The 27,405-nt window shown below is 37.2% G+C and overlaps 1 protein-coding gene across 1 annotated transcript; it reads right to left on the minus strand.

The window, feature by feature from the left end:
- Positions 1 to 225: 225 nt before the first annotated feature.
- Positions 226 to 27,405, minus strand: LOC115433214 (glutamate receptor 4-like). Its single transcript, XM_030154501.1, has 2 exons — positions 27,029 to 27,405; positions 226 to 425 (listed from the first exon to the last, which is right to left on the minus strand). Exons 1-2 carry the CDS (start codon positions 27,117 to 27,119, stop codon positions 226 to 228), a joined length of 291 nt encoding a protein of 96 aa, XP_030010361.1. The 5' UTR covers positions 27,120 to 27,405.

Consider the following 27,405-nt stretch of genomic DNA (forward strand, 5'->3'; position numbering starts at 1 on the left):
ATAGCGACATTATTTAGTGGTGATCAAGTTGCAGAAACAGTGTGTTGAGCCTTATCTGAGCTCAGTTCCATTTGCTATTGATTTGCTCCTGGAACCAGTGGGACTTATCTCCTGCTCGTCCATGTTAGTGGTCTTAACTACAGCCGCTGACGCTCCATTCCAGACCTCATTCCAACATAACTTCACAGAGAGCTCTAATGTTCCTGCTTGTAGTCAAATCTCAATCTAGTGCACGAGGACAGCATGAACCCATGCAGCTGACTTACAGGCGTTGGTGACGGCAAAGCTGTTGGCGGTCTCGATGTTGTCCACATGAGGCACCAGGTTGAACGGTGCTTCTGAGGCGTTGGGGCTGGTGTTGTGCAGGAAGATCGCCAAGCGAAAGGCAGTGTACTCCTGATCGGTGTTTCTGATAAACAGACCGCCTGCAAAGAAAAACAGCACAGAGCCTGATCAATCCACCGCATCTCCCTTCCATGTTTCATCTTATTACAGACACTTCAATTATCAGAGACATGAAACCAGTGGAAGTAATCTCAGTTTGTAAAAAACTTTGACTCAACCCAAGAAGACCCAAACATTTACCAAAACCATCTACTGATGTAACTGTTGAATACCTGGTGATCCACTAATCCTATCAATGCATGTAAAGAACTGGTGCAAAATACAGTTCTTCATCTTTTCATGGTCAACAAATATGACCCATTTGGACGTTCAGAGGCTCTGTAGTTACCATGGAAACACCATCGTCTTCTACAACATTGACTCACCAGTGAAACCCATGGAGTTGGATCAATGACAGTGGATGGACACACTGGGTTTAAATATACTAAATAATACACAAAAATTAATAAAAATTTACAAAATAATAAATAACATGAAGAAAAAAACTAAATGAAGTAACCAAAAGAATAAAATAAACAACAAAGTGAGCAAAAACAGTCAAAGTGATCAATAAAATGAACAAAGTTTAACAATAAATCAACAAAATAAGTAATCTGAACAAAATAAGCCACAAATTGAACAAAATTGAAGAAATAAAGTAATAAAAAAGGCAAGAAAATGAACAAAAACAAACCACTTTTGTAAAATGAAAAATGAAAAATCACAAAACAAAAAATAACAAGGAAAGAATAATCAAGAACATGAATAAAAACAGTCATAGTAATGAATAAAATGGACAAAATTAATCAAAATATTAACAAAAAGAATGAGCAAAAACAACAAAATAAACCACACACTGAACAAAATTGAATAAAAAATAATGAACCCATGGAGTTTAATCAATGACAGTGGATGGACACTGGGTTTATGTTCATTTAATGACATATTTCTATTTTTTTTTTAAAGTCACTTTAGCTGCAGTTTTCTGTTTTGATAAAATAACTTTTGAATTTACTCTGAGCTTTAAAGAACATCTACATGATCAGTAAATTAAATACAGGAAAATACCTGATTTACACTGAAAAATGCAAAATGCAGATCAAATCATTAGAATGAATGGTGATAAATCACGTGGAAAAGACAAAAAATAAGAATAATAATTTGGAAGTTGTGTCAAAAATAGTTGTGGCTCTTTGAGGGCTTAAGGAACAGTTCAAAGACCAACAGATGAAGCTTTTCAGGCTAAATCTACTTTTTAACTGACATTGTTGTCACCCTCTTTCTCTGTAGGCTGGTGTTTCACTGATTAGGCAAATCATTCTATTGCCTGGCGCTGGCTTCAAATAAATACCTGCAGAGTAGCTAAATAAATGCATGGGTCACTATTTGAAAAGATATATTCCAGATTACCAACCAAAGACCAACTAACACTGTATTATAGGCTTTGATGTTGTTGTTACCATCTGTGTTCAGAGAAGAACCTACGTATAGATCTACACAACTGACAGGACAATATATCGTTAGCCTCATATCATAATTGTCAAACTCATACACAAATGGACAAAAGTATGTGGACACGTTGAATTCAGGTGTTTCTTTTCTAACAGGGGTCTAGGATACAAAACAATAATGACTAATGTCAGAATATAGTTTTATATTGGGATAAATATCCTATTGATTATTAATATTGATGTTTCTATGTCAGATCCTCATGAACAGGACATCTTACAACTGTAGACATGATGTGTCCCAACATTTATGTCCATATAGTTTAGAAACATCAATATTTCCTTAAAGTTTAATGCAGTGGTTTACAACCTTTTTTGGCTCCTGACCCCATTTTAACATCACAAATTTCTGGCGACCTCAGACTTTCAAAACGGAGACTTTTTTTTGCAAAAATTCATTTGTTTTTGATCATGTAGTAGTTTGCTATACTAGGCTGTAAATAAATGTTATTTTTAGATGACATTTAGTCTCTATAGTGTATATTATTGTGGACGGAGGTAGAAAAGCCAGGTGTAGATTACTGCACAAAGAGAGAATTTTATTTTCCTTGGTCAGGATATGTACAGTCAGTCCAGCTGTGATTTACAAGGCTGACAATTAATACCGAAAAAACAATAAATCAAACGATGAATTACGAAGGAGCTCCAGCATCTGAAACCGACCACAATGAACATTAGACAGATAAACAGAACCACAGTGCTGCAGTTTTAGCTTCAGAGTTTGTCATGTCGTTTATGGATTAGGATTGTCTGTCTCAACTCACCATATATTTTTTATTCGTAAGTTTTGTTTTTTTTTCTTTTTGTTTTTTTTATCAATTACTAAAAAATTCAGGCGACCCCATTTGAATTCCAGGCGACCCCACGTGGGGTCCCAACCCCAAGGTTGAAAAACACTGGTTTAATGGTAGATTTTTCTTACTCAGAGTGATGTGAAGAAAGTAGATGGTTAGATTTGGTAGAAAATTATTATTTACAATCAGAGCAGGAAAAATATTTGAGAAATTTAGAGGTAGAACATTTAAAACTGTAGTCATGGATTGAAAAAACAAAATCAATGTTGAGAGAAATGAAGCCGAAAGCATCTCTGATACATTTTAGAAACAAAGAAAACAATTTAAACCAAACTAACCAATGCAATGATATTTATCCCAAGATACAACTATATTATGACATTTGTCTTTGAGGAAATATTGATGTCTCTAAACTATATGGACATAAATATTGGGACATATCATGTCTACAGCTGTAAGATGTCCTGTTCATGGTGATCTGACATCAAAACATCAATATTAATAATCAATAGGATATTTATCCCATAATATAAAACTATATTCTGATATTAGTCATTATTGTTTTGTATCCCAGACCCCTGTTAGAAAAGAAACACCTGAATTCAACGTGTCCACATACTTTTGTCCATTTGTGTATCAGTTAGGCAGTTATGATATGAGGCCAACGAAATGGAACAAAATAAAAGGGCTATTGTTGCATTGTTGACATACTTTACTGGTCCAGTACCACAGACAGTCCAGGTTTAATGGAACACTGGCAGATGGTGACTACAGCTGTTTTAAAGCTGAACTCTGCATGTTCGTTACAGTCACGTTCATATGTGGCCGTGGCTGAAATGTCAGCAGTGTTTTAGGTTAGAAGCTGTTTTGCTTCACATTTCAAAAACCTAACTTCGGGCTATTTCTAAGGATGAGATGAGTGTAAATGTCATTTATAACAAAATGCCAGCATGTTCTTTTTATGGCTGACCTCTTTTAAGGGAAGACTGTGTTCTGTTTTTTTTTTCTAGTCATGTAAATCCATATCATCTTTCAGTGTGAATCTAGTAAAATACTCTTTCCACTTTCATCTTTTTAAGCTATTTGGACGCCCTGTTGGCTCACACTTCCCACCAAATGCTCAGAGGAGGCATTTCTCCTGTTTTACAGATCAAATGGTGTGAACACTGGTCAGCAGGAATGCCCTTTACACATCTCCAATCTGAAAACTTATCTCAACTGCACATTAGTAGCGCAAGCTCTGACCTATATTTGGTCCCATTGAGATTTCTGTGCCTTATGCGTTTGCAATTTTCAGATGATAGATAGTTGGATATATAAGGTAAGATATGACTTTATTTATCTCACTGTGGGGAAATTTCACAATTAACAGCAGCAAAAATACAAGCACAATGTAATATCATGAGTCGTGTAATATACACGTCACTTTTATTTGGCATTATAAGCTTTTCACGTGTATGTTCACATTGTTATTAGCCCCCTGTCCAACCTGCATCGATGCGTCAAATACCACGCACTGAGGGTTAGAGTTATGCGAACCGGAGATCGTGGCGGAAATTGACACGCGATCAAATGGCGCTGAATAACACGCAGAAGATCGAAAATGCGTACATATAGCATGCCAAATGCCATAAGAACTGGTGTGACATACAACACCATTTATTAAGATCAGTCTGACAAGTAAGTGCAGAGAAAAAGACAGGTAGAAAAAAAACCACAAACGAGTAAAAAAATGTAAATATAAAGAGAAAAATAAGAAATTTGGTATTTATATAAATTATTTGAATTGAAAATCAAATATTATTTACATATTTAGAAAGATACAGTTACATATTTACATACAGTTCATACCTAAACACAAGTCTGACCATCTACCAGTATATTCCTCCATAAACATCCGATGTAGTTTGTGTCCTTGTAAATATCAAGGCTCGTCATTAATGTTTGAATCATTTTTAGAATTGACAATAGTCTCTGGAGCTTGTAAATCTCAGAAATTTGTTCAGAAAAGCAAGGAATTAAGGATATAAAGACAGGGTATGATTTTTCTCCGGGGTGATATTGGTTAATGACAGAAAAAGGATATTTGGAACCTGTGAAGAAGACTACTGGCCTTCAGAATTACTCCAACACACAACTGTCCTTTAAGCCGACTGTCAAATCAAATAAAGAAAATGCGATTTAAACATATTTGAACAAATAGGAAATTACAGTCAAATCTATTCTAACCCCCAAGATCTGTCCTGCAATGACAGTTAGTGATGTCCCGATCTTTTTTTGCTTCCGATCCAGTCCGATTTTTTATTTATTTATTTTCATTTGTTTTGCCGATCCCGATCCAACATTGATCTGATACCGACTTGTTACATTGAAATTTTAATTTAAATTCGAAGTCATACTATTATTTTTCTTGAGATCACAATTGGGCTGAATGTGGAACCTGAACTAAAACAAGTATGACACCTTTGACTCCTACTAACGTCAGTATAATATTTGCACTTTCCAAATTCATACTGTGGGACAAATTACAACCTTTGGTGGGTTACTTCCGGGTCAAAAGAATGTCAGTTTATTTGCAGGGCGTGTTGGGTCAAATAATTCCCCAGGTGGAAAAAAACCTGACTAGCGCATCACTACTGGACCATAAAGTGAAACTAATAGATGTTTTACTAATTCCTCTAACCCTCCCGCTGATGTGCAACTATTTTTTTTATTTTCCCTACCTTCGGAAACTTTCATTTGAGGGGGCAGGATGCTTTTTTTTTTTTTTTTTTTTTAATTCTAATAAACTCTGTTCTTCTTATTCTGCCCCTGCCTGTGTGTGTAGACTAGCTTAGTAAATAGACAACAGGTTTCCGAAGAGAAGCCAGACGTCAAAAGCTTCTCTCCAAAGCTTTACTTGGGACTCACTGTAAAACTGCAAACACACATACAGAATATGTCTCAGTTACGTTCATTGCATTAGTACATTTACATGGCATAATACTTTTAAATGAATAGTAAAAAAAATCGCTAGCTCGATGCTAACTTGAATAGGAAAATCCACAGATATGCTAACGATTAGCATTTATAGATTAGTTTAAGATTTATGACGTCTTTTTACCCAGCAACAAAGGCTCACATCAGAGATATGTTATACTATTCATTCCTACAACAACTGGACATAAAATGCTCACAGGCAAACGTTTTCCTGGCCGTACAGAGTAAGAAAAACACGTCCGTTCAGTTCCTTCTCCTGTCTGAACAGACGACGGGAAAACCGGAAGTACAAAATAGACATTACTGCAACTTATTCTGACCACTAGAGGGCCCCCTTTACTAGCTTCTAACAACAGAACATAACATATGTGTTACTTTGTTAAATACAGGGTGTCCCATAAGTCTCCATACATAGGAGACATAATACATTCCATACATACATGGTTCTAACATGTATTTCTTTATATTTCAGATAACCCAAAGAATGCATTTGAATAAAGAGCAACGAATTGAAATCATCCTGATGGCTGATTCAGCAAGCAGTCGTATGGTTGCAAGCGCATTTAACAGAAAACATGGGACGAGTGTCACACACGACACTGTGGCAAAACTTATTGTCAAGCTGAAAAAAACAGGAAGTGTTCTGGATCAATTTGTTCCCGACAAAATGGCAGTCATATAGAGCATATTATATTAAAAAAAATGGTTTATGTCAAGAGACGTTTATTTTTCCTATGTATGGAGACTTATGGGACACCCTGTAGTAAATTTTTTTAACTATATTTTCTTGTTTTTCAGTTTTTGTAATTACGTATTCTTATTTCTGTAGTACTGGTGTTTGTAAATACTACAGAAGAGGTTATCCACGGTTTGGTACGCATTGCAGTTCTTGAGTTTACGGTTCAGTACAGTTCGGACACAGAGCCCAGCTGTGCACCAAAACATAACTGCGAGCTGATGGAGAGCCTTAAGGTTCATTTATGTTCCTTTATGTACATAAAAAGATTTGTGAGTTTCTACCATTGTCATGCGTCACTGCCTTCATACTTCCATGCCTCCTGTACGTTGCAATGAGCGTTTCTCAATCAATCCACCAGAGGGCGCCACTCTTAATTACCATACTGGCCAAATACCATGAAGAAGAGTAAAGTTTTTTGAGAAGAAGAAGAAAGTCAATAACAATAAGAAACATGGCGACAACAAAGGAGGTTTCAATAATGTGGACACTAATGTTAATATTGACAAGGGTAGTTGGAAGTAGAAGGGCTGTGCTCTGCATCCGGTCAGTCATCTTGCAAAGCTCTAATATAAACACGAGTTGTCCGGAAATGTCATTTGAAAATGACAAATTTATTTATTTATTTAATTGGTTTATTTAATAGGGACCATGCACATTTATGAACACTGCTGTATAAAAAATACACCTATGTAAAATTTTCATCTGCAGTCCCCATGCAGGTGAAAGAAACAAACATTAGTACATCGCTCATTCGCTAAAACTAAAATAAATAATAAATAAAAATACAAATAATGGTGACATAGACATCATCAAAACAAACAAACAAATGAACAAAAAATAAATAGACATAGTAGCCGTTCAGAGCCAGAGACAATGAGCCGTACCGCGGTACATGCTCACACTGAACCATGAGGGGTGTACCGAACAGCACGACAGTACAACATGCACCATTGCACCCCTAGAAAATACTGCACTGACTGGAGTTGGACTCCTAATTTCATTGTACACACAATTACAATGAAGGCTATTCTATTCTATTCTATTCTATTCTATTCTATTCTATTCTATTCTATTCTATTCTATTCTATCCATCCCTTTATACTGCTTGGTCATGAGTCGTTGGCACCAGTTTTCAGTACCAAACACACCCCTGTGCATAAGGGACCAGGTACAAGTCCATCTCCAGAGTCCTCAGATCGGTGCCATGGGTCAGGTCAGGAGGAGACAGTGTTTATGACAGTTCATGTCCCAGTTCATGCTGTGTTTACTGTAGCCTTTTCTCACTTTGTCTTTCTTATTTTAGCCAAGTTATTTATATGTAAACTGTGCAAAAACATATCCATGGTGATGTCTCGGTATCTTCTGGACGACTCTGTGCATCAAAACGTGACCCACTGTAAAATAGAATTTGGCCCATTTCTTGTCCTTCTTCTTTTCCTTTGGGCTGTTCCACTCAGGGGTCACCACAGCCAATCATCTTCCTCCATTTAACCCTGTCCTCTGCATCCTCTTCTCTCTCACCAACTACCCTCGTGTCCTCTGTGACTTCCTCCATAAATCTGGTCCTGGGTCTTCCTCTAGACCTCCTGCATAGCAGTTACAGCCTCATCATCCTTCTACCAATACATTCACTATCCCTCCTCTGTACATGTCCAAACCAGTGGTGGCTCGTCAATAGAGGGCGCTAGGATGCCGCCCCACCTGTCTCACGTGAAGAAGAAGACAATGGGAATCACATAAGATAATTTTACAAAAACAGTAATATTTAAATAAACGAGCTATACATGATACAGTCTGTGAGTACTGTATATAATCTGTATTCAAGTGGAGTTTAAACATGTTTTTGGTCGTTTAACGAGCAGCCAAGTCACATGTTTCCTGTTTGGGGCGCCACCCGAGAACTCCATAGACCACAGGTGTCAAACATGTGGCCCGGGGGCCAAAACCGGACCGCCAAAGGGTCCAATCTGGCCTGCAGGAGGAAATTTGAGAAATGCAAAAAATTACACTGAAGATATTAACAATCAGTGGTGTCAAAATCATTTTAATTCACATTCCACATACAGACACATACAGTCCAATTAGATTTCAAGTGGGTCAGAACCAGTAAAATATTATCAGAATAACCTATAAATAATGACAACCCCAAACTCTTTCAATGTTTTTTAGGTGTAAAAAAGTAATATTACATCAAAATGTTTACATTACCAAACTATACTTTTACAAAAAATGGGAATAACCTGAACAAATATGAACAAACGGAAATGTCTTCAGAAAAGTAAATGTAATCTTACCAGTATTCTGCCTGTGACTAAATGTTTTGTACGATTGTAATGCACATGTGTAAATGATAAACTGACAAACCAAGGCATAATATTGTTAAAATTGCACTTTTTCTCCGAAGACAATTCAAGTTGTTCATGTTTTTCAGATTTTTACAGGAACTTTGTAGATATAAACCTGATCAGAATATAATTTTACTTTTTCCTTGTTATTATTTTACTGGTCCGGCCCGCTTCAGATCAAATTTGGCTGAAAGTGGAACTGAACTAAAATGAGTTTGACAGCCCTGCCATGGACTGTCATTATAACTGGCGCACACAAAGTGCACGCCCTCCAATATAAGAGATAGGAGAGCCTCAGAGTATAAAAAATTGGAAAATAAAAAAAAACAAACAATGGAATCAGCAAATATGTCTGGAAGTAATACTACTGATCTGTAGCTAAACAGCTGGATAGATCAGTGGTTAGCTCAATGGACTTTGGTGTGAGGAGGTATGGGATTGATTCCCAATATGAGTGGTATCAGTGGTACTGTATGTTTTAACCCTTATGTTAATTTCCTATTTCTAGCTTACCGGCCAACTATAAGCTATTGTCGTCATGTGGCATCCGGCGTCGGCGTCTGTCGGTGTCGTCTGTCAGCGTCTGTCGTACGTTACAAAAATTTCAATCGTCTTCTTCTCTGAAACTACAATTCTGATTGACTTCAAACTTGGTATACAGCTTCTTTATGATGATGTCAACAAAATTTAGTGAAATTATTTGGATCCGGATCTCATTCTGGATTTGGAGCGACTTTGAAAAATGTCCCCATTATCAGAGATAGGAAGTGGATGGATGCAATAACTCAGTAAATATAAATGATCTCCAGTGTAAATTTCTCCAGTCCAGCCCTGATGGGGAGATGACCCAAACATAATGTCCACATGCTGATCAGGATCTTCTTCTGATCTGGGAACTTACGGAAAATTTAACATGGGCTCTTATGGGGAAAAAAATTCAATCGTCTTCTTCTCCGAAACTCCAGTTCTGATTGACTTCAAACTTGGTCTACAGCTTCTGTGTGATGATGTCAACACAAGGTACTGACATTATTTCGATCTGGATCTGATTCTGGATTTGGTGCGACTTCGAAAAATTTTCCCATTAGAACAGATAGGAAGTGGATCGATCCAATAAATCAGTAAGAATCAATGATATCAAGTTGGAATTTGAATTTTTTACAGATCTGATTGGAATATGACCAAAACATGGGCTATTTCTGTAATAGAATAAATACACAGAACTGGGTGAGAATAAATGGCATCTGGATACATTTCCCAAAGCTTTTAATTTGGCCGGTAAGATACAGGACCATTGGTCCTATTTTTTTTAATGCCATGCGATTTACCTGTACTACCTCCACCCCTGGTCTACATGCACTGTCCAACTATCAGTGGAAAAGACACTTGTCTGGGACATGTCTGACTTTAACTATAGACTCATGGATAAATGGACGTGTTTGAAGGATAGACGGTGAAATTTACATATAAGAAATACACGACTGAAAACGCATACTTTGTATTTGAATTTAACTTAACATTTTAAAATAGTGCTGCATGTACATGTATCCTACTGGTCATATGTGGTTATAGTGCAGCTGAAGACTGACATGGATACTGTGCCACCAAAATATAATTATTTCAGCAAATGGATGTCCGTCAGTCCTGGTTTCATCTACAGCCTGTCCGTCCATGGGAGTGGATCCCTCCTTCACTGTGGTTCCACCTGAGGTTTCTCTTTTCCCACTGGAGTTTTTTGGAGTTTTTCTTTGCCGAGAAGGAGGGTCTAAGGACAGGGGATGCCCGGGACACTGATCCATTTGCTTCATCAACTGTTTACCTACCTAATTATTTGACTGTTGCTTATTTTCATGTTCAACAAATGCTGTAAAGCCCTGTGAGGCAACCTTGTTGTGATACTGGGCTCTACAAATAAAACTGAATTGAAATTGAATTGAATATGATTTCACCACTTTGGATCTCCACTGGTCCAATCCATCTCAGTCCAGCCTCTCGGATTTTTTCTCAAAAACATCTACCATGTGCTGTTCCTCTGATGTACTCATTGCTGATCCGATCTATCTTGGTCCCTCCCACAGAGAGCGTGATCGTCTGAACGTCCGCTACCTCCACTGTCTCGAACCCATACAACATGGCTGCTCTCACCACAGTCGTCTACATTTATTCTGCTTAAATATTATTCTGATTACTTGACTTATGATAAAACAAAAATACACATTCAAAATGTCTCAAATCTTAACCCATAAATACAGTGCTACTTTTGTGCCTTTCTTAGGTGATTTCTCACTATTGATTGCAATATTATCCTCCTTATTTTTTGTTTTTTAAGTGTAAATCACGTATTTTCCCATATTTAATTCACAAATCCTATAGATGTTCATAAAAGCTCAGATTAAAGTTGATGGTTATTATACCAGAAACCGAGAAAACTTGAAAAAAAAGTGTCTTTTTCAGTCCAATCTCTCATTAACTGAACATAAACCCAGTGTGTCCATCCACTGTCACTGATCCAACTCCATGGGCTTGACTGGGGAATCAATGCTGTAGAAGATGACGGTGTTTCCAGAGTAACTACAGAGCCTCTGAACGTTCAAATGGGACATATCTGATGACCATGAAAAGATGAAGAACTTTATTTTACACCAATTATTTCAACATTTTTCTTCAATTTTGCTCAGTTTGTAGATTATTTTGTTCCTGTTTCTAATTATTTTTTCTTTTTTTTGTTCATTTTATCAATTACTTTGGCTGTACTGGTTCATTCTGTTGACTATTTAATTAATTTTTGACATTTTTCAACATCTTCTTGCCTATTTCCTTTCTTGCAATTTTGTTCAGTATTTGGCTTATTTTCTTAACCTCCTCAGACTCAGCTATGGGTTTTCTGTCCACATTTGTGGACAACAGTTTCACAACTTTACAAAAAAAAAGAGAAAAGAACACTGTCCACCACAAAGGACACTCAGTAAAAATTTTAAAAACTGCATCTGAAAAAAACTGTTGCATCATGATGTTTCCAATATAGGCACTTATTAAATAAAAAGAAAAAAATAAGCCGGTACTTTGCTGACATTTCCTGGGTCTCAGGAGGTTAATATTAATTATTATTTTGTTAATTTGTTTTTATTCCTTTTATTCATTACTTCGGCTGTTTTTGTTCATTTTGTTGATTATTCTATTATTTTTTACTTTGTTTTACACAGTTTTTTGCTTATTTTTTCCACGTTATATATCATTTTGAATGTTTTTTTCTTCATTTTTGTTCGTCTTCTCCACTGTCATTGATCCAACTCCATGGGTTTTACTAGTGAATCACTGTTGTAGAAGATGACGGTGTTTTCACGGTAACTACGGAGCCTCTGAACGTCCAAATAGGGCATATGTGAAGACCATGAAAAGATGAAGAACTGTATTTTACCCATTATTTGCATGTATTAATAGGATTAGTGGATCAAAAGATATTAAACAGTTTAGATCAGGAGATGGTTTTAGTCGACGGTGGCTGTTTGGGTGTTGATGGGTTAACTTGAAAATCCTTGTCCAACTAACTTAGTGAATTCTGTTGACTTAACTTCAGCAACAGTTCAGGAAAGTGGGTGGAGTCAAACCCTGCATCATCACAGTTTGGTGATATAGCATCCAAATGCATCATGGACAGTTATCAGGTTGTGAACTTATCATCACTCTTTTGCGCCTTGTTTCAGAGCTGGGAATACATTTTATAATACACATTATGCATTTATTTTGACCCATAAAGACCCAAACATCCACAGGTGACCTAAACCATCTACTGATGTAACTGTTTAGTACCTGTTGATCCACTAATCCTATCAATCCATGTAAATAATTGGTGAAAAATGCAGTTATTTGTCTTCTCATGGTCATCAGATATGACCCATTTGAACATTCATAGGCTCCCTAGTTACCGTGGAAACATCGTCATCTTCTACAACATTGATTCACCAGTAAAACCCATGGAGTTGGATCAATGACAGTGGATGGAGACACTGGGTTTATGTTCAGTTAATGACAGATTGGACTGAAAAAGACACTTTTTCTTCATTTTTTTATGTTTTGATATAAAAACCTTTGACTCGAGCTTCTATGAACATCTATATGATCAGTCAGTTAAACATAGAATAGATTATTTTCACTGGAAAAAATGCAAAATTGAGAGGATAATATAATATATGGTGATAAATGACTTAGCAAAGTTTAAATAGAGAGAAAAAGTCACCCTGGGTCCATATGGGTTAAGACATTGCCTCATCTGTATGCGTTTCCACTGTTTGATGGCGGTTCAGTGGTTAATACAGTCACCTCATAGCAGAAGGTCCAGGTTCAATTCCAGCACCAGCCATGGTTGGTGATGTGAAATACCAGATGAGCCAACCAAACTAGGAAACTAGCGTTGACACATTTCAGTTTTTAATTCAGCTGAATTTAATTTTTAAGTTCAAACAACTGCACTAAGAGTTCAACTAACCATGGGCGTCACAGACCTGGCAGACTTTTTACAAGTGACAACTTCATCCCTCACACTTTTCGTGAGATAAACCAAAGTATCCAATTACCAGTAGAAATTCTACAGATCAACCAGAGGAAAAGTGAGTGAGTAGGAACCTACCCAAATACACAAAGAGTAAACCCATAGGTCAGATCAGCTTGAGTGACAGATCGACCAGCCAATGAATCACAGGAAATACCCGGTTGGACTTGGCACTAAGCCACTGACAGTGTTTGACCAATGTCGAACCTGGCAGTCAAGTTGCCTCTCTCCTCAAGACTTTGAGTAGGAGCGTACTCAAGGTAGCTCAGCATCACACTGGAGAAGTGACACAAAAATTACTGTCACTGTCAGATATGTTGTTTGTTGGCTCATATTTGAATGTCGAAATACATGACCTGGTTGTTATGTAAGGGATAGCCTAATTTATAGTCAGCTGACGAGCTGTAAAATAAGACATTATGTTGTGGGTTCAGACTGACGTCTTCTTAATGTAGCTAATATTCAAGTTTATAGTGAATCACAGCATGTCACAGTCCTAACAGAACTGTTGTTGCGTTCAAATTTTTACCCCCATATTTTTTTTAATCCTGTAAGATTTATGCGCATGATACAAACAGTCACGCATGTGCAAACACACTGTTTTCCATATCAGTTACTTACTATTTATGTCCACATGCATAATTTGGTGATGATCAACCGCTGTTTTCAGACATTAAGCTACTTTCTGCTTTTTCTCTATAATGTGTCCCTATGGAGATGAAAAGGCTTAACATGGACAACATCCAGAAAATTGGGGTTGTCATGATTTTTGCAGAGGTGAAAGTGGGCATGACTAGAGATGTCCACATTAACTTTGGTGATGATTAATCACTGTTCTCTGGGATTAAGCTACGTTAAGCCTTTTTTGGGTTAAGTGTTTTAGAATGTCCCTCTTCTTCTGCTGCTGCCGGACCAAAACAGTGTCCACAGCTTCCTCTTGGTCTTGCAGCTGTAGCAGAAAGTAACTGAAACCCTTTTACTATGAACAGTGGACTGATCTAGACCTCTTCTTCTTCTTCTTGGTTTTTATGGTGGTTGGTAAGGCAACAACGTGCACCGTGTACTGGTGAAATGCATGAAATCTAAGCTATTTAGATTTATTATTATGGGCTCTATTTATCTGTGAAACTTTAATTATCGGAATTATCTGAGTGACATCATTTTTTTCAATATCAGACCGATGTTTATCAGTGCTGATAATTATTCTGCAAACCCAGTGGAGAGTGTAGAGGCAAAGAGAAACCACAAATTTAAACAGAACATTCCAAAGTATCGAAAACAATAACAAAGGTAAGGCAAAGCAAAGAACACAATGTTGAACTACCTCACTGTGGCTCTTCAACAACACTTTATGTCCGAAATGGAGTAGGAAGAAGCCGAGCTTATATTGTCCAACCCCAAATTTACATGACTAATATATACAATCCATTAAAAAAAGAACAGGTTAACACTAAGTTACAGGAAAAGAGCTCAAGTTATAACTTATAAAAAAAAACATAAGAGCACAAAACAGTCCAGCTGTATTTCCTTATTTCCTTCTTTAAACACTTCTGTTACCGTCCTGGCTTAAACTGCTGTTCCTCATCCTTATATTTCTTTTAAAAATATATTTCATGTATAGTTCAAGCTAAGGCTGTGGTCTGGTACCTTTTTGGCATCAATTATATAATGATATAGAAATATTTAGACCAGGTGTGCCTGCAGACCTAAGGTACACACGAATCACACGGACCGGGGGGGCAGGCAGGAGGAGGGAGTTCTCTTTCTCTCTCGCTCTCAAATTTCACTTTGTGCACACAAGCCATATGGACTTACACCTGTGGGCGTCAATGACTTAGACAATAGCTACAATAAAAATAAAACCAATGTGGTCATTTGTGTCGACCTGCTGTAACGCTTCACTATGAATCTAATCCACCAATAGCAGTAAACACATGAACTTTTGGACGACACTGCTATGGAATCTGTATAATTCTTCTGAAGAAGCAGATCAGATCAGATCTTCTGCCATGTTCATAGGTCTAGACCAGTGTTTGTCAACGGGGGTGGTACAGCCCCCAAGGGGGCATTAAGACACTATTGGGGGGCATTTGGAACGAGAAAGCTGAGAGAGGGCAGGAGACACATGATTGCGTAAAGGGGCGTTTGTCAAAAAAGGTTGAGATCCAGTGGTCCAGACCAGGGCTGGCCTCCCCTGGTCTAGACCCACCTTTGGCAGTGACACAATGTCGTACAATGTCTAATATACGACCAGAGATTATAGAGGGTGTATGTGGTAGTTTTTATGCTGTTGTGTATTTGTGCATGCTGTACCGCATTTGTCCAGCAGTCACCGCCAAAGCGTTCTGGGCATAGCAACATGATTGTAAGGCTATTGTGTTCTAAAATTACTAATATCTCCCAAAATATTGGTCCTATCAACTTGCCATTTTTGCTAGTCTGTTCCTTGACTAAAAATACATAAGTATGACAAACTGCAGCAGTCAGCTCTGTACAGATTTTGTGTAAATCCTGAGACACACACATGCACATTAAGAGTGCAACGTTACAGGTGGACTGCTGTGGGATGTTTGGGCCACGGTTTCAGTTCGGTTTCAGTTCATGTTTGTGCATAAAGAGAACAGTTTTTTTCTCCCAAAATTATATTTTTATTTTGCTTATCAGCAAAAACGGAATTTCACAACAGGAACAAATTGTGTCACACTATTGTATGTGTGTCAGAGTCCTGCACCGGGTCAGTCAAGTAAGTTACTGTTCAGACAATGTGTTTAATCACGGGTCGGGTTGTGGGTCTAATGTACGTGGGTACGGACAGGTGCGTTTTAGACATTTAAAAAATGCAGGTAGCAGGTTGGGTTGCAGTACTCAGTTTTGTGAGTATGAGTGGGTGTGGGTTTAGAAAAGTGGACCCCTGCAGGACTCAGATGTGTGTTGAGTCTAAGGCAAGGTTATAATAGTTTTGGATTTTTCATTATAGTTTTATTTAGTTTTGACTGTTTTTCTCCAATTCAGTTAGTTTTAATTTGTTTTTAGAGCAGGTTTGCTAGTTTTTGTTAGCTTTTGTTATTTTCTAAATGCTTAGTTTTAGTTTAGTTTTAGTCAATACAGTTTCAGTTTGTTATCTTTTTTATAGTTATAGTTTTTATTTATTTCAGTTAACGAAAATCTTTTTACAATTCTAGTTTTCGTCATTTTGTTAGTTTTCGTTAACAATTATAACCTTGGTCTAAAGCCGCTTCTCTGTCCACTGTCTCTCACTGTGGGGCGGGGCTTCCTCGCACTGCACACTCACGTGCATGTCCAGAGAGAGAGAGAGAGAGAGAGAGAGAGAGAGAGAGGTACAAGCCGAGGCTGTATACTGCATATGTAGTTACTGCACAGATGAGACGTGACAGTGGAGCGACTTAAACCTTCATCAGTTCTAAGGCCAAACCCCTCCAATCACTGCTGTGGAAGCCCAACCGTGATTGGACATTAACTTGTGGAGGCGGGCCGTCACCTGCCTGAACAGGCACACACTCTGGCCTGTAAAGCAGTATACAAAGCGCCAACGCAAAATCAATTGTGAAACCGAAAAACCTGCGGTCCGTAAGGACAGACTGTCCAGTGCAGGGTGGACCCAACAGGACACGGTTTTCCTGAGTACCGCTGAATCCCTAACGCACACACACAGAGGCCACTTGGCTTTTATCATATAGACTGGCATTGTACAGGTAGTTCTGACCAGTGTATATTTAATGACAGTATATATTTAATGACTTGTTGGTTACAGTGAAAGTTTTTTCTTCTGACATCCTGACTGTTCACCTACACATGACAGAAGCTAGGGTTATGCTGTTTATTCAGGGTGTTTGCTCTTTATCCAAATAAAAATTCCAGACTTTTTCCAAAACTGATATTTTTTCCTCTAAACCTTGACTTTATGTACTTTTATACTTGTGTGCCAATTTTTGTTAAGATTGTACCTGCTGTGTGTAGTGGAAAAGTTCATTTTAATAAATGTATGAATGCATAATTCACAGTAAACTGTGTTTTACTGACATAAACTTATTTATATATATACCACACAAACAAGTTTCACTAGAATCATTCCAGTACAAACTAGTTAGTGAAATCAGATCAAGTTTTTTAGGCTTTTCTCATGCATTTCTTATCTTACAAGATTATGTGTCTGTGCATACTCTAAAATTCTACGATGACAGAATTTTTTTTACACAGTTTATTAAGACTTTCACACAAAATTCCAGACTTTTCAAGGTCTGGAAAACAGCGGTTCAAAATTCCATATTTTTAAAGACTTTCAAGACCTGTTATTAATACTAGCTAAGCAGGTTAAACTAACATCAGCTGACATTATTTTGTACAGTGGACAGGCTAGAGACATTATTCAGGAGGTTTTCAATTGCATAATTCATTTTGACCTCGGCTCCTCGCCAATACATTAGTATCTTAAACTTGTAATACCACTGATGGCCACTTGATGGTGCTTCTAAAAGCCCTGGCTCCCTTACAAATGCATTGCAAAAAACACGAATGATGTTTGTTTTGTTTTTTTTACTCTAACTTTAGCCTCTAATAATTAATCCATTTTTTAATTACTTATTTAATGACTAATTCTATGTCAAACTTTGACACCTGGTTCGCTCGCCTGCCAAGTTGGACTTTTGGAGCTTATTTTTATTTAGTAAAACACATATATTTCCCTAACTTACAGCACATTGTGGTTAATAGGTCCTAAGACTGCAATGACCTTATGAACCAAAGCTTGATGATGTTAACTGCTTCACAGTCACTAAGCTAGTGTTAGCATTAGCTCAACTGTGACCCATCACAGACACTGATCTAACATCAGTTCAATGAAGATATGACAATGTGAAGTGGATCACATGGATTTAGGTTGGGACATGGTTCTGTGGTCAATATGTACGTCTCTGTCCACTCCATCACATAAACCAGTCTGACTGAGCTGTGAGACGGACACGGTTCAACTACAAACAGAACCAGCTGCAGAACTAACAGTGTTTTATGGTCATGAATAGTTTGGATTCTGGATGAAAAAACACCAATATGTGACAAATGCTCCTATTATTATCAGAACAGATCAGCAGTCTGTGTCTTTATTGTACAGCATTTTTCAATACTAATAATACTAATATTAATAATTGTTAAATAATATGTATGTATGTACAAAAAAGCTCATTTAAAAGTTCATACTCTTATATTTTACATGTTCTGCCTGTCTTTCTGTTCTTAGTTTTCTGTATTTTGTTGCTGTAGACACCGTGATTTCCCCAGTGGGATCAATAAAGCCAAAATATCTTATCTTATCTTATCTTATCTTATCTTATCTTATCTTATCTTACTTCACTACATTATAAACAAGTGGTTCCAGGCACAATAAAACCCACTCTTCGCATGTACTGTAACTTATTTTGGCATCGATCCAGCTGATGTCATCATGTCTATGCATGTGCTGATGTCAGCATAGACAAATTTCACCCATTATAAGTAAATGGAGGGGAAAAAAAAGATTTTACTAATTCATAAAAAATTAGAACTTTGACCTACTTTTCCCAAAATGTAATCACATGTATTCTGGGTCACTGGTAATCTATAAACCCAATCTGGGATGAATTCAAGCAATAGTTTTGCTGCTAAAGTGTGAACAAACAAACAAACAAACTAGAAAAGCACTGGGAGAGTGCAGACCACCACCAAGGCAGATCAGTCCCCCCCCCACACACACACACACACCCAAATCACCACCAAAATGTAATCATTTGTTCCTCGTGCCAGTATCAACATTTCTTGAAATTTTCATCCAAATCCGTCCATAACTTTTTGAGTTATCTTGCACACGGATAGACAGACAGACAGACCAATTCCGGCAAAAACGGAACCTCCTTGGCGGTGTTAACAAACCAAACCAAAAGCAATACCCCTTGCCTCACCTTCGGGGGGCGGGGTAAATAAATATAAAACTAGAAGCACTCGGAGAGTGCAGACCTCCGCCAAGGCTGATCAGTGGGCCCCCCCGTGGGCCCCCCCACCCCCGATCACCACCAAAATTTAATCATTTCTTCCTTATCCCATTTCCAACAAACCCTGAAAATTTCATCCAAATCTGTCCATAACTTTTTGAGTTATGTTGCACACTAACGGACAGACAAACAAACAAACCCTGGCAAAAACATAACCTCCTTGGCGGAGGTAACCAGTAGACCTGTCATCCATTACACTGATCAGCAACTGTTTTGATCAGTGTCCAAAGTACGACGGAGTATTAGGGCCACATAAGAAAATAAAAACGCTTGTCACTATGAGAGTAAAGTCGTAATATTTCGAGAATAAAGTCAGAATATAATGAGAATAAAGTTGTAAATTAAAAAAAAAAAAACTCATTATTTAACAAGAATAAAGTCATACTTTTATGAGATTAAAGTCACAATATTTTGAAAATTCGACAGAGTTTTACAGCGAACACAAGTGAAGCAGTAACTTGCCCTTCTGTTGGACTCCAAAACTCACAGCAGAATCCTCTCAGTTTCTTCAGAAACAACAAACCCGATAACTCTGGTGTTTCCACCGATAGCCCTGCAGACGAACACTTCGTCAGTTTCTCCTCCACAAAAGAGGCAATTTGCTCCAAATCAGTTCAGTTCTTATAATGAAACAAACCCAAACATGTGCAAACTCGCTTCAAAGTCATTAGCCTAATGGTAATGTGTGGATGGTGGGCGGGGCTAATAGGTTCAGTATTCGGCCTTTGAGCATAACCCCAAATGAAAGAGTAACTTCACTGAATGTTCCAAGTTCTCCATTATGCGATGAGTGGGTACAACTTTACTCTCATTATATTCTGACTATATTCTCAAATTCAATATTATGACTTTATTCTCGTAGTGACAATTAGTAGTAGTTTTATTTCGAGCACATAGAATCATCAGATAACAAAGAATCATACAACATGGTCCAAAAAATAAATAAATAAATAAAAATTTTCTGTGCTCGAAAAGGAGTGGGAAGAAGTATAACTTATTGACTCCCACCTAGGGATGGGAATCGTTAAGAATTTAACGATTCCGATTCCATTATCGATATTGATTATCGATCCGATTCCTTATCGATTCTCTTATCGATTCTCACTGGGTGAGGGAATAAAAGAGTAGAAACAGGTGTGTTTGCATTAACTGTCTTATATTTCCATCTCTGCACAGAAAATATACCATATACAGAATGTACAAATAATAATAACAGATGATGCCGGACCTGGTTGGGGGGGGGGGGGGGGGGGGGTACAGTGAAAGTGAAACTAAAGATGCTTTACTAATTCCTCTATTGTCGCATTTCTACTACGTGGAACTGGTTTGACTCAGCTCGGCTCGTCTCCCGTTGTTGTGCACCTCATTTCCTTTCCCTTCTTACGTTTGGAAACTTGTATTTGAGGAGTTACGACGCTTGTTCCCCACACCGGAACCGGCCCGGCCTTCACTCTGCCGCTACATTCACAAGCGCTGTTAAGTAGAGAATCAAATACGTAACATTCCTGTAAATGAGTCACGTGCTGTGGACAAAAGTTTGAGGATATTGGAGGGATTCCACCCTTTAGAAGACATGGAAGCTTTGACAGTGTTCCAGTGGACCTGGTGTGGTCTGTTTAGACCGTTTCTGCCTCAACGCCATGTTGGCTACGTTCTGACCAAAACAATGCAGCGTACGTGTGACATCATCACGCATGCACAACGAAGGCGGAATCGATAAGCAGAATCGTTAAACAGGCAGGCAAACGATTCCATGGAATCAAGCTACTGAGAACCGGTTCTCGATTCCCATCCCCATCCCCACTCCCACCCCCTTTTTACAAACTAATAATCAAACTAGATCCGCTTCCTTTGTTTTGTTAACACACATTTTCCTGTGTATATTTTTACAATAACACAAAACATCCATATAAACCATCCAAATACACTTTTTTAGTCACCTCACACACAATTAGATTTGTGTGATCAACTGTTTTTAATATAGACTATAATATTTTTATGCACTTTAAATATTTACTCCAAATACAATGATCAATAAATGTGATAATATCTTCTTATCATGATACCAATTAACTACAATAATATCTTATTTTATGTGTACTTCTATAATGTTCTATATTTTGTTATTACAGTGGATTTATACATCCTTTTAAATGCACAAATTGAAGAAGACATTTTTAAGTTTTCAAGCGTTTTTATTTTCCTTTGTGGCCCTAATGCGCCGTTGTACCAAAGTCATTGATTCCACCTTGTTAAATGTGAATATTTGCTGGTTTTGTTCCTCCTTTGTGACAGTGAACTAAATACGTTAAAGTTTGAGGACATCATCCTGTGCTTTAGGAAACACCTTTTTCACTATTTTCTGATCTTCTATAGACCAAACTATTACTCAACAAAACAACCAGTGATGAACATGATGGCCCTAAACAACACAACGTACAGTCCAAGTACAAATGGACGACAGATCTAAGACTCTGATGACAAATTCAAATATACTTCACACACCATAAAAGCTCAAATAACAGGAGAAAATGCCTCTGCAGCTTCTTCCTGAGTCTAGAGGCCTGTCTCATCTAGTTTTCAGATCAGAACAGCATGGAGCTCCACCAGAGCATCCCCGACCGCATCCTCGCTCACAGGGAGATAAAAGCAGTGACTTCCAGGGAGGGGGGGGGGGGGGCAGTTAACCAGTGCATGGAGCCTCAGACCAGGGGGAGCAGAGCAGGGCTTTTGGTTTGACTTTTCAACCGCTAGGATTTTCCTGGCCTGAGTTGCATCTATGTACATATTTCTGCAGTAGAAGCAAGTGTCCAGCGCACATTTTCCCACAGTGGATAGAGGTAGACCGATATACTGAGTTTTTCAATATCGGCCATCGGCTTTAATTTTTTTTTTTTTTTTTTTTTGAAAGCAGACATTTGATCAGTAGTAAAAATGTTACAAGATATTTGATCAGGCACCAGTGTGGGCAACACTTGAAGTTCAACAAATGTTAAAAGAGTATTATGTGTATGTGTATTAATAATTTCATTTCTGTTTCTGTATAAAAATCTTGATTGTATTTTATAGTCAATATGCTTTAAAAAATTAAATAAAAAAATCTGACTTTAAATACAGGGGTGTAAGAAAATATCAGTTCTGCAATATATCATGATATTTCACTTCATGATACTGTATCGATATTAAAATGTACTGTATCGATATTTTTAAGTATTTTTTCAAATGCAGACATGGCAGAGATTCATTTTTGGGTTCTTTGTGTTTATCATGCTCTTTTATTTATATATTCACAACGGTATTTTGAATAATAACAGTTTTTTCAAGCATCCTAAAAGCACTTTTTACTGTCTGAAAGAGGCAGATGTTAGTTTTTTTTACTGGGAATGCATAAAAATAATGTTCTGATGTTGGACGATTCAGGGACCGAACACTATGCATTCTTTTCAAAACTAATAGAAAATGAACATTTAAGCAGGATCTTAAACTGTAATTATTATTTATTTATTTATTTGTGTGATTTTTGTTCTGGTAAACCTGCCTGTTAGAACTGTATTCATCCAAATGCTACACTTTAAGTTTTTCCAGGAAATAATCTTTTTAAAAAAGAAACAAAACCAAAAATATCGCCTCGTTAACAGTATCATGATATATCGCAATATATCGTATCATGATCCTAGTATTGTGATTTGTATGGTATTGCCAGATTCTTGCCAATACACACCCCTACTTAAATAACAGCCTCAAAAATTGGCTGCCCAAATTTTAAAAAATCGTCATCAGCCTTAGAAAAACTCATATCAGTAAACCTCTAACAGTGAAAACACTAAATGTTGATGTTCATAGTAGAAAACAAGGAGAACTAATAAGAGAAAAAACTGACTCTGAGAAATGATGTTCCAAACTCTGTAAAGTGCCAAAGAAGTTTTGGAATTTACCTTATAACCACATAATTATAATTACATCCAACAATACTTTTGCACACTTATAATGTATATTTCTTTAATTATCATACTGATGATATATTGCTGGAGGGTCAAATTCATTTTAGTTCAGGTTCCACATTCAGCCCAATATGATCTGGGCCAAACCAATACATTAATTACAGTGAAAAAAGTAAAATTACATGATGAAAATGTTTACATCTACAAACTATCCTTTAAAAATGTGAATAAAACGAACAACCTGAAATCGCTTAAGAAAAGTAAGTACAATTTTAACAACATTATGCCTCAGTTTATCATTTACATTATAACTTACAGATCACAGTGGATCTACAAATACAGAAAACATTTAATAACAGGCAGAATATTGGTTAAAAAAAAAAAAAAAAAAAAAAGCACTTTCTATTAAGACATTTCCGATTGTTCATATTTGTTCTGGTTATTCACATTTTTTGTGAAAGGCTAGTTCATTAATGTCAACAACTTTATGTAATGTTACCTTTTTTTTTTTTTTTTTTTTTACACTAAAACTAAGAGAAAACTGTGGAATTGTCATTATTTATAAGTAATTATGATAGCATTTTCCTGGTCTGACACACTTTAGATCAGGGGTCTCAAACATGTGGCCCGGGGGCCAAATGCGTCCCACCAAAGGTTCCAATCTGACCCCTGGGATGAATTTGCAAAGTGCAAAAATTCCACAGTCAAGGCTGTGGAACTCATTTTAGTTCAGGTTCCACATACAGACCAATAGGATCTACAGTCAAATAATAAGAGCAGAAGAACCTACAAAAAAGAATGACTCCAGATTTTCTTGTTGGTTTGTTGTGAAAAAAAATATTACACTATGCCAATAAATAATGACAACTTCAAATATTTGTCTTTGTTTTAGTGCGAAAAATAACATTAAATTATGAAAATATTAACATTTACAAACTATGCTGTAACAATAAAATGTGAATAAGCTGAACAAATATGAACAACCTGAAATGTCTAAAGAAAACTCAGCACAATTTGAACTCTTTTCTTCCTGTTCCTCAGTGTTTAGTGTCTTTGTAGATCTGATCCATAATGCACATGTAGAAATGATAAGTTGAGGCAGAATATTGTTAAAATGGCACTTATTTTTCTCAAGAAATTTCAGTTTTTTCAGGTTATTCACATTTTTTTGTTTGGATAGTTTATAGAAGTAAGTATTTTCATAATTTAATGGGGGTTTTTTGCACTAAAATAACGACAGAAATATGGAGTTATCATTATTTATAGGTTATTCTGTTATTATTTTACTGGTGCGGCCCACTGGAGATCAAATCAGGCTGAATGTGGAACCTGAAAGAAAATGAGTTTGAGAGCCCTGCTTTAGATCATATTGGTCTTTACATTCTTGATCATTAATATCTTCAATGTAATTTTTGCATTTCATAAATTCATCCCGCAGGCTGGATTGGATGCTTTGGCCCACGGGCTGTATGTTTCACACTCGTGATATATTTTCAAGTACATATTGTACAAATTGCTGTTCTAATTTTGTGCCTTTATACAGTGTTTTAATATGTATATTTCATATATTTAAATATATTCAGAGCTATACATATGTTTGTATCTTTAGAGTAGGGATGTAACGATATGAAAATTTCATATCACGATTATTGTGACCAAAATTATCACAGTTATCATTACTCTCACAGTATTATTGAAATTGTGCTCAAAATGTTCAAAAAGTACTAATACACGCTGAAATAATTTAACCAAGTTGTATTTAAATAAAAATAAATACATAAATACATAAATAAATAAATAATAGGCACAATGTGCTTTATGTTTCAGAAACATTCAAGTATTAACCCTTTGTGGTCTGAGCCTATTTTGTCCGTTTTTCAGTCCTTTTGACTTTGCCTTTATATACTATATAAACAAATGTTTACTATACCCATGTTTGATCTTTTTTTTCAGCACAACTTCATCTATATCATCTACCAATTATTTTTTCACTTTAACCTACTATATGAAAATAAAAGACAAAAAAACTCACAAAAATATATAAAATCCGATTTGAAAAATGTATATAATTTATTGCATAAATAACAAAAAGATGCTTAAAGAACCTTTTCAAAGACTTTAAATGTGAATATTGGTTCCAAATATTCGGTATATAAAATCAAAATTGTAATAAATTAAAACTGTACTCAAATATTTGACATAGAAGCAGATCTTTACATAAGGTTTTTTCCCCTAAACGTGCGGTAATCAAACACAGTTATCATGATAATTAGAATTTTAACGGTAATACTAACCGTCTGCAATTTTACCGCGGTTTATCGTTATACCGGTAATCGTTACATCCCTAATTTAGAGCTTTATATATCTATATATTTTTGTCTTCTTTTCTGTTGTACTGATCATTTCTTTCCTTGCTACTTTTTCTCCTACTTGAATGAAGCAACTGTAACACCCAATAATTTCCCCCTGGGATTAATCAAGTATTCTGATTCTGACTGACTGATTGATAAAAGCTGTTGGGTGAGAAGAGGCTGGAAAAGCACAGCGACTACACAGCTACAATGTCAAGAATGTCTGCTATTGTTGGCAGCAAATGGTGATGAGAAGCATTTCAATCAAAAGGTTAGGAAACTGTGTCTGGATGAAGAATAAAAGAGAAAAAAGAAAAAAAAAAAAAAATCCCAGCAAAGCAACTGAAATCAGCAGCAGAATGTGGAATGATGGCACAGCAGTTCCACAGGGAGAGTCAAAGCCCATCAGCGCCATCACCACCACCCTGCTCAAGTGTCCTCATGCTCCGGGGGGCTGTTCTGTAGCAGACCCTGACCTCTGACCTCCCTGGAGGAACAGGGGGGGTCGGTTGATGTGGGGGGGGTCGGGTTCTAGTATCACATTGATATAAAAGGACAAGAAAACGAGTGGAACAGCTTGTCATTTTCCATTCCCCGGACAGGCTCCTGATGTGCCTCAACTGGGCTCTGAGTAAAGAGGGAGAAAACCCGCAAAGAAAAATACAAAGTCACATTAAGGTTTACATTTACAGACTCTTGGAGGGTTGGAAAAAGTCAACTTGCAAGTGGGAAATTCTGGTGTTTAACTGAAAAAGAAAAAAAAAAAAAAAACATGATTGACTGCTTTTACTGATGATTGATTTTTTTTGAGGGGGTTATGATGATCAACAACAACTCAGTGGAGGTCACAGTTTGCCCTTCTTTTTCATTCCCTCGGCCTCTAAATCAAGCACATCTTCCTGCCAGTGAAATGAAAGCCATGAATCCGTCACCTCTGACAGAAGTTGCTTAATAGAACCAAAAACCCCAGAGTCAAACAGTGCGGGTGTGATGGAGCGACTGGACCAGAGGGCACAGGCTTTTTTTGTGGGTTTTTTTTTTTTTTTTTTTTTGCACCAAAGCCAGGACAAGAGGGTCTGCGAGAGTGTTAACAGCAGTCAATGAACAGGCAGCCTGCATAGGGAATACACACACATCCACACTGTGATCTGCTGCAGTGGCGGAGTGCACTGGGATCACACTGTAGCCTGCAGATACAAAGCGCATTAGGTGTGTACGCCTGTGTTAAATAGCATCAAGAGGAGGAAATGTCAGTTAAAGAGGGGGGGAAATGTGCAGAAATGTGCACCCGGACAAGTACCGAGGTGTGGGAAGAGCCGGACAGACGCGGCGCACAGGACGTCCACACACGCATCCATTCACATCAGTCATTTTTCTTTCTTTTTTGGTTCACTTACCGATCTGAACGCTGCTCGGGAAAGCACCCATAGTCAGTCCCCAAAAGCATGAGAATATTAACACAAACCAGTCGCCAGAAGAAATCCTCATTTTGTTTCGGTTATAAACTGATGAGAGACATCGAGCAGGTTTAATTAACACCCCCGGGGCAAAAGCAACATCACAAGCTCCCCCCAAAAAAACAACACACAAACAGATCTGTTTGAAAAAAACAACAGGACCAGACGCCCGTTAAATATCCATGTCTGCCTCTCTCTCTTTTTTTTCCTCTTGGATGTTTTCCCCCGCAGTGCCGCTCGTTTTTTGCCGTCAAACTGCGTCCGTTCGTCCGGCGCCGGAGATTTTGCGCACAACACCACCACCACCAAGAGGCGGA

The sequence above is a fragment of the Sphaeramia orbicularis genome, chromosome 14, assembly GCF_902148855.1.
Source record: "Sphaeramia orbicularis chromosome 14, fSphaOr1.1, whole genome shotgun sequence".
Classification (NCBI taxonomy): Eukaryota; Metazoa; Chordata; class Actinopteri; order Kurtiformes; family Apogonidae; genus Sphaeramia; species Sphaeramia orbicularis.